Here is a 14,744-nt window from a genome sequence, read left to right on the forward strand (position 1 = left end):
ACTGTGAGACGGCGGGTAGGTCTCGGGGTTGAGCAGGAGCACACACGCCCAAACACCAGCTGTGATCGGGGCTCTCCCGCCCTGGGCCCGTGGCCCTCGAGTTCAGCCTCCTGCTCCCCGAGACTGTGTGTACAGGCGTTGCCTCTGTAGCACTGGCTGCTTCTAAGACCACATCTTGGTCTTGGTCTCGGGAGCTATGGCAGTGCTCGGCACACAGTCTTGCTGACAGCTCCCTGGCATCCTGCGGAGCACAGGAGCCACCCTCTGCTGTGCGCTGCGCCCTCACACACACAGCTGTCTTCAGTCAGGGGAGGTCAGTCTAACGTCAGCTCAGGCCCCCGCCCCCATGCTCTGGAAGCTTCCCTCATCAGGCCTCCACCTCTCTTCTCACCGGCGGTTTCTGTTTCAGGAGCCCTGTCCTCTCTTGTTGGTTGTAAACGGTCCCTGACTCCTGGCTGAGCTACTGTGTGTTGCTTCTTCTGGAGGTGTCTCCCACTTTTAAGACTATCTCCCCACAATATGTTGTTGAGTCTTTACTAACTGATTCTTCATCTAGTCTAGTTTTCCCCTTCATAGAGAGGACAGTGGCAGCCTTCTATCCTCACGGGTGCCTGCACCTGTCAGGTCTGGCTACACTACCCCTGGTCCCCCAACCTGGATCAGAGGTGGGCTGCTCAGAGGAGGGGGACACGGGCACCCACTTCACCACTCTTGCCCTCGGCCTTGCCTCTAAAATGGGGCATGGTGTGGCCTGGCACGACCTGTCCAGAGGAACCAAAACTCTTCTCTTTAAAAATGGAGTAGGGGCCCATGGAGACACTCCAGTGGTGACCTGCCGTGATTGTGGAAGGAGAGAGCACAGTTCCGTGAGTATCTACAGTGCAGGAAGGTGCCAGCAGGCACTGACTATGAGATCACTTTGTGGCTGGACTGTCATAAGTGCTTCAGGGAAATACCAAAATATACATATATACACATATCTTTTAATTTACGTTGCCTTTTCTAGAGGAATCCACCAAATAATTTGGGACATGAGCTATATACAATTGAAAAATTAGAGAACAAAAGATATTATATAATCAACTATCAAATTATGTGATATAGATTATAAATGATATAAAATTTGAGGACAGTTTAATAGAGATGAAAAAAACAAAACAAACTACTCCTGAAAGAAGTAGAACTTGACATTGACTTTCAAGGGTGTGAAGTTTTTTTGTTATTCATCAAAAGGATGTTTCAGTTGAAATAACAGCACAAGCAAAGACACCACATCAGGGATGAGCAAAGAGTGCCTGAAGAGACAGTAAAGGGACAAGTTCATTGCAGTGGATTAAACTGGAAAAAAAAAAAAACCTTCCATGGCTCTAATATTAATAATATGTGACTACTCTTCCATGCCAACCTGAAAATTAAAGGGCTAGAGCAGATCTGGACAACTCTGCCTCAGAAAAGCATTATAAACAGACTGTACCACAGTGAGATATGACCTCATCTTTAGGAAAAAATTTCCAGAGAAGCAGACTCGTGAATTTTATAATTTTCAGTATGTTACCAAAAATAAAGACATCAGGGACACATCAGAATTCACAGTGACGTCTGATGGACAATTTGATTGTTAAAGCCGTGCAGAGTGACAGGACATGAATTTTTATTCATATGATAAGCTACTTAATAAGTCAGCCAGTTCACCACCTATATGCCAAGAATGGTGACTGAGTCAATTCACCCATATGGACTGCTTGCTGTAAGGCTCAAGCTGGCCTGCATCTAAGTCATCTATCTCAGGATGTTTACACCATATGGGCTGACAGAATATCCTTTCTCATGTCTTTGCACCTAGGTTAACCTTGCGGTCTGGTGAAAGTTAAAAAAAAAAAAAAAAAAGCCTAACAAAGCATCTAAAGAGGTCTAGCAAATTAGTCATGGTTGGGAACTCATACAGAATGAAACAGCCAGCAAATGGTTTTCTGACAGCTTCCTCACCAACAATACCAAGTTGGTAGAGAGTCCAGTATGCCATCAGTGCTGTGGATGTAGAGATAATGATCATCTGGGTGATTCAGTGGCATGACATCAAATCAAGTAATTATTTGCAGCAAAAAATACAAAAACAAAGCTCATGTTGTTCCTGGCAAACCTTCCTGGCACATCATTTATAATAGAAAAATATTTTATGGCCTGCATAATTACTTCACAACACAGAAAACCTTTAGAGACCGGGAAGAAGGCGGGGGAGGGTGGGAATAAGGGGAATGCGCTGAATGAGTTCCCTCGTTGCTGCTCCTGTGGGAAAGCGCATCAGCTGCAATACAGAGAAACGCCAAACGGCACTCGACTACGAGAGCCACACCTGAAAGAGAGCACCGGAAGCACCAAATGCCCGTGGATCCGGTAACAGGCTAGAGCACACAGCGTGCAAAACCATGGGCTGGATGCTCCCAGACTGCAAGCAAGGTAAAGTGCGTATCCTCAGAATCTGAAAATCCTGGGTCATATGGCGTCACCAAAGAGGTAATCCCATCAGCAAATCTAGAAGCTGCTCACAGAGTTTTGTCCACAAACATTAGGAGCCATGATTACAGAACCAGTCAAACAGCAACCGCTGACCCATCATGCCAAGATAGTGAAGCCAGGAGAATGGCTGCCGTAGTCTTAGTCAGTCAAATTAGATGAGAGTCAACAACTGAGGTGGCACAGAATTACAACCAGCTCCACGACCAACTGCTACGACCGAAGCAGCAAATCATGCGAGCAACTGACATTCTCCAGCGACGACGCAGAGGTCTGTGTTGACTGCATCCCACCGGGCCACCAGAACTCCACCTAGCGGCTCAGCTAAGCCTCTCACACGGCCCCGAAGGCTCTCCTCACCCTCATCAAAGTCACAGTGAAGATGTGCCTAAAGGCAGACACTGCGGGAGGCTGGGGGCACTAGAGACCAGCCCACATTTCCTAAATTGCTGGCCTGACTTCTTTCAGGCCCTCAAATGTACTTTTTCATTAGGCTGTGTGCCCCAACTTCTGGAGGCAGGAAGAGGTGGCCCTCCATAACCAACTAAATGGCTCCATGAACAAAGAGGGCTGCTCTATTCACTGACAGCACGTGAGTGTGAACTCAAGAAAGTTTCAACCAGCTTGGTTAGTTTAATTAGTTACAGTTATAGACATGATTTTAAAATGTCCAGACAAGGTCCCAGAGAAGCGCAGCCATGTCCACCTGTAGACCATGTGCCTTGGACCCTTGGACCCTGTCATCGAACGTGAGCAAAGGCAGCGGGCAGAGGCTGCCATAGAGGCACGGAGACTGCGGTCAGCGTTAAGTGACTGCCACACCATCGCCTGTGCTGATGGCAGCAAAAAAGAAACAGAGCAGCCCGGTTTAAGCCGATGTGCTCTCAAGACAGCTGGGATCGGCAGCAAACCTCCGAAACACTGATACTGGGCAGTGGGCAGAGAGTGTAAGTAAATGGAGGTTACAGACCAGGCTTTCAAGCAACCGCAAACCAGGCACTCACAGCGGTACTGTTAGTGCCCTGCTGAACGCGGAGTCCTCTTTTAGAAGTCGTGAAGGTTTGCAGGTGAAGCTGACTTTAAACTCAGAAGAAAATCACAAACGTTCCCCAGAGCCTCTTAAACTCTTACATTACAGTGACAGTTGCTTTTAATTCTTACCCAGCCAAAGTTATTTTTGGTGGTGGTCCTGGAAGAGTTGATCCTGAGGGGAAAGCAGGCCCGCTGATTGCAGATGGTAAGGCTCCACTGTCAAGCTGTGTAAAGTCAAAGGCAAGCATAATTTGAATTAGTATACATTTTTAAAGTTTATTATACCTCCCCCCCCCAGGTACAGACAAAAGTGATTTTCTTCTGGAGGTTTATACCACGATCCCTTTACAACAACATCCAGGCCTTGTTATCACCATGGTTCTGCTAACGCCTGAGCAGGTTCCAGCCAAGGGTTTCAGTAGAAGGGAGAGGAGTCCAGCCCCATTCACCTCACCCACCAGACCACAGGATGCCCTGGGGCGAGAAAGCCTGACTGTGGTCAAAGACTGAGGCAGGCCAAGGATTCAGGGCCAAGCCATCTACCAGCTGACAAGCAGCTCATAGGGCTGTCAGTCGGTTGCCCAGTGTTACTACAATGGACGTCTTTTTCACTTTTATGAACTACAAACTCGGAAATAAATTCAATAACATATTTCTATAAACTAAACATGTTCTTTAATTATTATTATGTTCTTAGTATAACACAAGAGATCTTGACATTTGAAATCTCATTGGCAACCATTACTTTTTCATCTAATCATAAAAAATTTTGTAATCAGTTTTAACAAATTCAAAACCAGTGTCCTACTCTGCAGTACCCATGTCCTTTGCCTTCTTGGTTCTCACGCTCTTTTATTGTATGTTATCCATTCACATGGCTTACAGGAAAGGAGAGCGTAGCAAAAGCAACACTGACCTTTATTATCTTAAAAGAAGCTTGAAGAAATTTCAACTGTTGAATAAGTTTAGATTTTGAAATTATTTGTGTATACACAAACATCCTATCCTGTCCCTTCCTCCCTGAAAACTTCAAATTTAAAAATAAGCTTTATTTAAGAAACACAGTTTTGGAATTTCCTGGCAGTCTGGTGGTTAGGACTCTGTACTTTCACTGCTAAAGACCTGGGTTTGAGTCCTGGTCAGGGAACTTCCTTGGTGGCTCAGATGGTAAAGCGTCTGCCTACAATGTGGGAGACCCGAGTTCGATCCCTAGGTTGGGAAGATCCCCTGGAGAAGGAAATGGCACCCCACTCCAGTACTCTTGCCTGGCGAATCCCATGGACGGAGGAGCCTGGTGGGCTGCAGTCCACGGGGTCGCAAAGAGTCAGACACGACCGAGCGACTTCGCTTTCAGGAAACTAAAATCCCACAAGCCACTCGGTGCAGCCAAAAAAAAAGAAGCATGATCTTGGGAAAACACAATTTATCTATCTTCCTTTTCTCTCTTCTGCTTCTTTTATCATTGTGTGTAATCATTCCCTGATGGGGCCTGAAGACACTGAGAAACCACCCAGGGTCCAACTCGTTCATTACAAATCCCCACCACAGTCTCACAGGGGAGTCACCACCAGAACCACCCCCGTGGGTCTTGCGAGAGCTGGGAGGCTCTGTGTTCCTCTCCCCGGCTTTGCCAGAGGGAAGTGTTCACCAGTGACTGCAACTGTTTCCTTTACAGTCACCCAGACACCCAATTATTGGGCCCGCATCTCCTCGTGGCAGTCCATGAGGAGTAGACTTCTCTGGACTTTTGCCTTCTTTTGAGGAAGTGATTTCACAGTTCTTGAGGTTGAGACGATTCTCAGAATAAACCCAATATAATTTCTCCCTTTCTCTTTTGCTTATTTATTTAGTCTCAAAGTAAAGCAGAGAAAAAGAGATGTCTTTTAAGTAAGATGAATTCTGTCGCATTCCGCTTCCTCCTGCTCTCCCCTCGCTTGCTCCACCCCTGCCCCGTCGGCCTCCTGACTGTCTCCACAGCCTGCTGGACCCATACTCTGCGTGCTCTGCCCCGTGCCTGAAAGGCTCTTCCACATGACAGTCACATGGCTCACCTCTTCCTCTCTAGACTTCGCTTGAGTGTCACCTTCTCAGTGGCGCCAACACTGACCACCGTGCTTACACTTGCCACCTGCCTTCCTCCTCCCCAAACCCCTGCCTCCAGTGCCCCTCCTCTGCTCTCCTAGCATGCAGTATAATTTATTTATTTACTAGGTTCGCTTATTGTCTGTCTCCCACACTGAAGTGTAAACTGCGGGGGGGGAGGGCAGTCATCTGTTCTGCTTTGATTTGTTTTAGGGGGTTCACTGAACACTGGCTCACTGATGTAACCCAAGTGCTCAGGCATGCTGCCCTATTGAAGGCCACCCTCTATGAAGGCCTGATACATGTTAGCTTTGCTCCAGCCCTCAGTCCACAGATATAACCAAGAATTGCAAGATCTCTGCTCTATGGAGCTTGTATTCCTGTGGGTGGATACAGGCAAACAAACAAACTGAAGAACACAAGACAGTACCTGTGCGCAGAGAGTCAAACAGGTACTGTGGCAGTGAGGGGCCGTCTACACTGGGGACGTACGGAAGGCTCTTCTGGAGAGGGGACATTTTACATCAAGACTTAAGGAAAAGAGTGCATTTGTCTTATATTTAATCTATGCACATTATGGTGTAATCATAAAAGTATTTTAAACTAAAGAGCATTTTCCTGATATGGACAAAGGTGGGAAATAAATATTCTAGACCAAGTGAGGAGTACGTGCTGATGGATGTCAGGACCACAAAGGACACATTCAGCAAATGGGGCAGAGCCGGGGTCCAGAGGCCACGGGAAGGGCCAGGTTGTCTCACAGAGCCGGCAGAGAAGCAGGTTTTAGACTCGCTCCCAGTCTAACTGCCACCGCCTAACACGGGGTGAAGGTGTTGGATACTTGGTTTAACCACTGATTGTAAAACAGAGGATAAATATGCTTTCTGAGTAATTCAAACTTAAACAATTGAAAGTTCAAGAGACAATAATACCCTATTGTATTTTTTTAATTAAAGCAATAACTCACTTGTTGTGTAATGAGATTTAATTTTGCTGGTACTGGCAAAAATCTTCCTACTAAAGTAGTCATGGGTTTAGGGACATCTGTAAGGAAGACAGTTACAATTAATTGATAGCATATATTGTTCCTTTTCCACTTGCACATGGAAGAAAGTACAAAAATGATCATGTATCATGAATTTAACACGCGCAAAGTCATTTACACGTCTCTTGATCCTATTTATGTTTTCTATAATACCTTTCTGGTCAATGTTTTCAGCTTGGTTTTTTTTGTTTGCTTGTTTTTACTTATGACACCTTTTTTCTTTGTCATACTGCTACTTTACTTGAGCTTCCAGGGATGTTATGCTAAAACATGTTGTCAGTGCCCAGGTTCCTAAAGTCTGGGCCACGGTGCCCTCGGGTGCTGCAGCACTCACCAGGGAGGCACTAGATACTCACATTTTCAAAGAGAGCACAGCGCCACCTGTAGGATGATACACCAACTACTTTCAGTTTCTGTGTGTTCTTCCTCAGATACTAATTTACTGGGATGTAAATACTCGTTAGGCTATCGGGAGCAAACTGCTTAAGATTGGAACCGATAATGTATTTCTTTGGCCTAAGCGCGCCATGAAGAGCACCCGTGAGACACTACGGTCCCTGTGAAATTCCATGTTTGAATTGGAGTGACAGGAGAAGTCTCCTGATCGCCCACCTACTGAAGGCTTGTGCCTCCTCTGAGTGGTGTTTCCTTGAGATTTTCGTAACTGAATGCATCCATTTCATGGTGATATTTAATGTGTTCACAGTGACAAAGGAAACTAGGCCGGGGGCTGAGCAGTTCTGATGATATGACAAGGAAATAGATGAGGAGAGCATTATGTAAATCTTCCTTCTGGGGATGACCTAAGGCATTAGGATTCTGTCGTGTTCCAGAAGGAAGGGAATTGGGAAAGAAACCTTCTCTGCCTGTGCAGAGGATCAGAGGAAGCTCTAACCCACAGGGACCAGAGCCAGAAAACCCATGGCTGGTGTGCAGCAAAGTGCTCCTGGAGGCTCTTTGCATCATAGAAAAGTAAATGCCTTAGAAGCATGTTATCTGGCCCTGGGTAAGGAGACTATCAGGATGGAACAGGAGTCACATTCTGTCTTTTTTGCCCTGGGCTCCAAAGGCTCACTGAAATGGCATCAGGACTTAATATTGACTTAAATTATGACAAGGTCAGTAAATCATATGATAATGAAATATTCTGGTTAATTCAAGCTTTACGGTAACACAATTATGTACATACTACACACAGATGCCCAGTTTTTGAGTATTAGTGTCTAACTTTTGTAAACACAATCTTAAAACTATGTCATTTGATCTTCCTTTAATCATTCATAAGTCATTTGATGGTAATCAAGTAGTTATAGATTATTTATTATTATTGCACCAGTTTAAAGAAGTTTCTGAATAAATCAATGGCAGATAAGTCAGCATTTGATAGTTATTTCAGAACTCATGATGATTAAAGCAGAGTGGTGGTTCTCCTTGATTGCATTAAAACATTTACATTAGAATGTGTATAATTTTTGCCCCATCTGAACAGTCAACCCCCTGCCTAATCTGGGAAAGTTTGTTTCAACCCAGTTACCTCTGGCCACACCACTCATGGGTACGAGTAGTTGCCTGTTAGGATCACAAAGCTCTCTGCAGCTAGCAGAAGGAGAGGACAGCTATCTGTGAATTTGGGATAGTCAGAGCAATGTACACAAATTAACCTATAAAGATATATTTTTCTAGTCTTAACTCTCTAATACGGGCTGTAGGGGTTGCCAAATTGCCTAACTGCCTATTTCACTTTCACTCTACATACATATTCACAAACATATTCACTTACCAACTTCCGTGTGATATAGGACATATTTTTCTATTAATTTACTTTGTACCTGACTGTAGATAATTATTTTGGTCTTGATACTGAGGAACCAGATGAAGTGCTTTTAGTTCTCTTGTGCCGGAGTTGTCTATACACAGCATTTGTGTACCCCCTTTCAACTGACATATCACCTAAAATGAAAAATAATGATCAGGCTTCATTTTTAAAGAGATATCCAGTAATATGAATCTAAGTAAACTTAAATCCAAGAACACAGTTTTAATCCACAATTTAAGTTTTAATGGAAAATGGTAAACTAGAGATATATTCTCACTTTTTTACTCTACAATAACATGCTCTCTGGAGGGACCACAAGGCAAGAAAGTTCCCCGGGGAAATGTCTTGTGAGATGTGTTCAGTGTGTTAAAGAGAAGCTCCTGCTCACGCCTTTCTCTACAGGTATAGGTTTAGGGTAGGGAACAGGTGACTACGAGCCAGAGCTTCTGTCCGCCCATCCATGTACTCCACGGTCTTCAGGAATGGAGAGAGGGTGCTGATTTGCCCAACCTGGCCCCACTGGAATCCAGTTAACGATATGAAGGGCTTTGTCCCCCTGACTCCACCTCTGTAGCTGGTCAACTACTTAGAATAATCTTTAATTTTATGACAGTTATTCTCTCCTGCCACATGCACATGTTACTATTCAACATCTAATGTGTTTTTAAGATACCCATTTATTTCATTTCCTACAAGTACAGTTTAGAAAGTTTAATCCAAGTATTGGAAAATTCTAAGAAACCATGTCAATCTTTCTGGGCCTAACCAGCACCCTCAGATCACCTAGTTGGATTCTGACCATATATAAGTCCTCAGCAAGCCTGGCGAGTCAGCCAGGCGACCACACCAGTCAAGCCAAGCATGGACTCAGCCCTCCCTGTGGGCAGCCCCGTCCATGACAATGTAGCATGGACATGAAGGTGAGAGAAGTCACTGTCTCCCACTGCACACAGCTTCTAATTCTGATGGTCAAATCACAGATGCCCAGAGAAACTATGGTTTCTGTCGTTAGGCTGCCTTTGGGTTTCCTAGACAGGAAAACCCAAATAAGCTTAAAGGATCAGTGTTACCAAAATAACACACATACAGCCTGTATTAATGAGGTGCTGATCAGCAGCTCACACCTTCAGATCATCCTGACACAGGATAAGAGGCCAGCATCATGTTCCATTGCTATTTTATTTGTATTTAGAGGATAATTACAGCCACACACGTGCAGGTGCACAGACAGGCTGAGTGGACTGTCCAGGCCTCTGCCTATTGCACAATTCTGGACTCCTGAGGGACACAATCCTGTCCCTTCTGTGAGCATTCTAACATTATTCAGGAGTCTGGTGCAATTGGAAGAGTTCTCATCCTGTTCACCTGATCTAAGCGTCCTAGAAAAGCTCTGCTCATTCTCAAGTATTTTCCGGTTAAAGTACACACCTTAGGCTTAAGGTCTCCTTTCTTGGAATAGAGAGCTGATGGCAGGGACAGCAGTTGGTTCTTTGGACCTTTTGCCGAGTGACTGCTTGGGGCTGGATTCCCTGGTTTCCCTCCCTTTTTGGTCCTCAACACACCACTTACAAGCAGACTATGCAACATCTCTGTTTTCTGATCCATAAAATGTAGATAAAAATGATGTTTATCCTACAGAGTTTGTGTGTATTAGTAGCTCAGTCGTGTCTGACTCTTTGTGACTCCATGGACTGTATCCTGCCAGGCTCCTCTGTCCATGGGATTCTCCAGGCAAGAATACTGGAATGGGTTGCCATTTCCTTCTCCAGGGACTCTTCCCAACCCAAGGATGGAACCCAGATCTCCTGCATTGCAGGCAGACTCTTTACTGTCTGATAGATTAAATAAAATGACAAACACGCAAACCTATCACACAAACCACAAATGTTACTGATTCCTATCTTACTTGAGTGTTAGTTGGTAGGAGCGATTTGGAGGCAGACAGGGAGGAAAGCAGCTTCTGCCCTGCAGCCACAGAACCGCAGCTGCCCCCTCCCACCAGCATGCCAAACCACACAGGTCAGCAGCTGCTCCTTTCCCGGGCCAACGCTGGGTCTGCCTGGACTGAGATGACTTACGGCTTCTCTCTTTAGTGAATACAGCAGTGTCCTAATCTTTGATTTGCTAAGATCGAGTAGAAATGAGAATCTTAGATGTGAAAGAAACATTAGAAAGGCTCTAATTATATCCCTCTTTTCATAGATAAGACAACCAAAAATGCTGACTCAACAAGTAAACAATGCAAGCCAATGACTGAAAATATTTTACTGTTGACTCAGTAATGACAAGGGTCAAACGTTTAACATCATGTTAGTCAGACACATTTTCTTTGCATAATTACCATTGGGTTAGAGTCTTTCTTATGAGAGCAACCAGAGGCATCCTCTGCTCCTTGAGATGATGGGAACTTGCAACTTGACTCCTGGGCCAGAGGATGTTGAAAGGTTGCTTCCTCCAGATTGTTGCTTGTGACAGAACCACCTGCTTCCTTGATTTCAACCTGAAAAGGTAAATGTTCTCTGAGAAATCACATTGTGGACACTGCACTTTACGGTTGCATAACATAGAAAATTCTTTGTAGAAGTTACACTTTTAAAATGAAGAACATTCTCATGCTTAGCATCCTCTCTTCCCCACTATTAATTCATCCTCTGGGGCGACAAGTCATCTGACCATCCTGACTGGGGATCGAGAACATCAGAGAGATCAGGACCATCTGCCCATGAGGTGTGGGGATGTGACTTCCATGTAACCCTCTTGCTGTTTGAAAAACATGGTGTGGGTAATTTGAGAAGATTCTGTGATTGGTCAGCTCCACCTTGAGCTTCTAGACAACCGCCTACTACAAAAGAGCTAGTTGCCTCTTGGGACCTTCCCTAAAATTGCCTAAAATGCTTCTCCTTAATCATCGTTCTCAGAGCACGCTCATCAAGTTGTATTAATGTTCTAGTCTGTTTTGCTTTTTCCTCAAGAAGCCAGACATCTTGATGTTTTAGTGATATTTATATTGTAACTTGGAGCTTCCCAGGTGGTGCTAGTGGTAAAGAATCTTCCTACCAATATAAGAGACAAAAGAGGTGTGAGTTTCCCTGAGTCGGGAAGATCCCCTGGAGGAGGGCATGGCAACCCATTGCAGTATTCTTGCCTGGAGAATCCTATGGACAGGGGCGCCTGGAGGGCTACAGACCATGGGGTAGCAAAGGGTCGGGGGACGTGACTGAAGTGACTTAGCACACATGCACATTGTAACTTACAATGTATTTATAGTTAAATAGCAGAGCTTCCCTCACTGAATGGTAGAACGATAATTAACATGAAAACTGTGAGGGGAGAGAATAACTGCCAGCTTTGTTTTTTAAGCTATCCTCTGCAACAACCCAGCGACACATCAGCAAAAGTGCCAAAACTAGGGAGAAATATCAGTGATGTCATTGAAAGGCAATGGAATTTAAAAAACTAAGTAGTCTCAATGCTTTAAAAAAATACCACTCAAGTGTTTCAAAAAAAATTACCATTTAAAGTGTTCCAAAACTATAATTATATATATATAGTATATGTATAGTATATATAAATGTATTATATATGTATATAACACATGTACACCCATGGTAGATTCATGTTGATGTATGGCAAAACCAATACAATATTGTAAAGTAATTAGCCTCCAATCAAAATAAATAAATTTATATTAAAATATAATGATAATATATAATATGATAAATATAAATATAAAATATAAATATTATATAATATACTATATTAATATTAGTTATATAATTATAGGGGCTTCCCTGGTGGCTCAGATAGTAGAGCTTCTCTCACCAAATGGTAGAACAATAATTAACATGAAAACTGCAAGCGTAGAGAATAACTGTCAGCTTTGTTTTTTTTTAATCTATCCTCTGTAACAACCCAGTGACACATCAGCAAAAGTACCAAAACTAGGGAGAAACATCAGTGATGTCACTGAAAGGCAATGGAATTTAAAAAACTAAGTAGTCTCAATGTTTTTTAAAAAATACCACTCAAGTGTTTTTTTAAAAAATTACCATTATAATTATATAAAATAAAATAAAAAAATTTATTTTATTAAATTATAAATTTTAAAAATTATAGACTTTCAATCATGTACATTATTATATAATATATTATTATATATTATCTATAAATATATCTATTATATATTAAATATATATTATATATATAAGTTTGCTAGTTGAAGTCAGCTAGTTGACTATATTATATATATTATAATATATATATACTATAGATATAATGTATAGAATTATAGTTATATATTTATATTATTTATATATTATATATATCTTTAGAAGGCAATGGCACCCCACTTCAGTAATCTTGCCTGGAAAATCCCATGGATGGAGGAGCCTGGTAGGCTGCAGTCCATGGGGTTGCTAAGTTGGACATGACTGAGCGACTTCACTTTCACCTTTCACTTTCATGCACTGGAGAAGGAAATGGCAACCCACTCCAGTGTTCTCGCCTGGAGAATCCCAGGGATGGGGGAGCCTGGTGGGCTGCCGTCTATGGGGTCGCACAGAGTCGGACACGACTGAAGTGACTTAGCAATTAGCAATATATATCATTATATAATTATATATATTAAATATATACAATTATATATTTATAATATATATGATTATATATATTTATTTCATACATAAAACATAATTAGTATATAATTATATTTATTTATATATTCATATATTTATATTATAATTATATAATATACAAATATATAATTATAAACACACAATATATAAATATGTATTATACAATTATGTATAATTATAAAATTAATATATAATTTTATATATTGATTATATATTATATGACACAATGTAATATATTAATTTAATTATATAATATATATTGTTATATTAATGTATTATTATATTTTTTAAAGTGCTTCTTTAAAATGTAATAATGTAAGGAGATCAGGAAATAGTGGTCAACCCACAATTTATATGGTCTTTCCCCTTCCTTAACCTCCACCTGCACGGACTGCCTGTTAGAGAAGTACAGGTGAATTTTCCCAAAGGCCAGGAGGCAGATCGTAAAGTCCTTCAAAGAAGATGGTGATTCTAAGGTAACATTCTGAAGACCTTCTGTAAAATCACAACAGAGACGACTATCTTTCAAAGTGTGGGAACTGACTCAGACTTGAAGATCATCTAACTTAAAATCTGGGACCCAAACAATTAATTATTTTCATGGACTGGCAAATCCCTTAGCACAGCAGACTAGTATCTAGGTATAAATCTTTTAAAAGATATAGGAAAGTTTAGCAATATTTCAAGTTATAACTTTTTTTAGACATTTCAAATTTTATAGAAATGTAGAATTTTTCAATTTTCTCTGCTTTCTGCTTTGGGGAATTTGTCATGTACATGTCATCAAAGTTTAGATTTTGGTTTTTAGGGAAGAATAATTTTATTTTTAAAATTTAGTTTTTAAATGACCAAAGCTTAGATTTAACTTATCTCCCTGTAATTAACAGGTACTTATATAGTAAATACATCAGTTCGTCAAACTCATGCAACTGATACTTGGACTACTTATAGAATAGTAAAACCCTATTTTTACAGGATAAACAAAGATCAATATGTGGAAATGAATTTCTAGAAAAAGGAAATTAGCACTGACCATGAATATTTACTGAAAAATAATTCCATTCTGTTTAAATGATAAATATGTTTGTGCTAAATCTTTTTCATTTTATTAATAAATTTGGACTGTCAGAATCATGTGACTCAGATGGTAAAGAATCTGCCTTCAATGTGGGAGACCTGGGTTTGATCCATGGGTTGGGAAAATCCCCTGGAGAAGGGCATGGCAACCCACTCCAGTATTTTTCCCTAGAGAATCCCATGGACAGAGGAGCCTGGTGAGCTACAGTCCAAGGGATTGCAAAGTTCAGACATGACTGAGCGACTAACACTTGGAATTTGTCAATAAAATTAAAAATATATATATTATCCAAGTAGTCCCTCCTTTATTTTGCTAAAGTTGAGTTACATTAAAAGAGAATTTACTATTTTAATGAGCTAATTCCCTTTCCATTCTGGTGAACACTGAGTCCACTGGGCACAGGAAGGGAACTGTGCTTGGACCAACAGGCAAAAGGTGCTGGGACACAAGTTTGGCCTGGTAGCAAGATGGAATGTCCAACACTTCAAGCAGTCTGAAAAAGGTTCCGAGAAACACCTCTGCGCTGACTGGAGTCTGAGGAGC

The 14,744-nt window shown here is 41.9% G+C and overlaps 1 protein-coding gene across 1 annotated transcript in view; it reads right to left on the reverse strand.

The window, feature by feature from the left end:
* Nucleotides 1-14,744, reverse strand: part of TESMIN (testis expressed metallothionein like protein) — a 43,905-nt gene that overhangs the window by 22,801 nt on the left and 6,360 nt on the right. Inside the window, exons 3-6 of the mRNA XM_004019728.6 lie at nt 10,831-10,989; nt 8,503-8,623; nt 6,596-6,672; nt 3,676-3,770 (exon numbers count right to left, since the gene is read on the reverse strand). Of these exons, the coding sequence (XP_004019777.3) occupies nt 3,676-3,770; nt 6,596-6,672; nt 8,503-8,623; nt 10,831-10,989 (452 nt within the window). The remainder of the gene's footprint in view (nt 1-3,675; nt 3,771-6,595; nt 6,673-8,502; nt 8,624-10,830; nt 10,990-14,744) is intronic.

Source organism: Ovis aries, chromosome 21, assembly GCF_016772045.2.
Source record: "Ovis aries strain OAR_USU_Benz2616 breed Rambouillet chromosome 21, ARS-UI_Ramb_v3.0, whole genome shotgun sequence".
NCBI classification, from domain to species: Eukaryota; Metazoa; Chordata; class Mammalia; order Artiodactyla; family Bovidae; genus Ovis; species Ovis aries.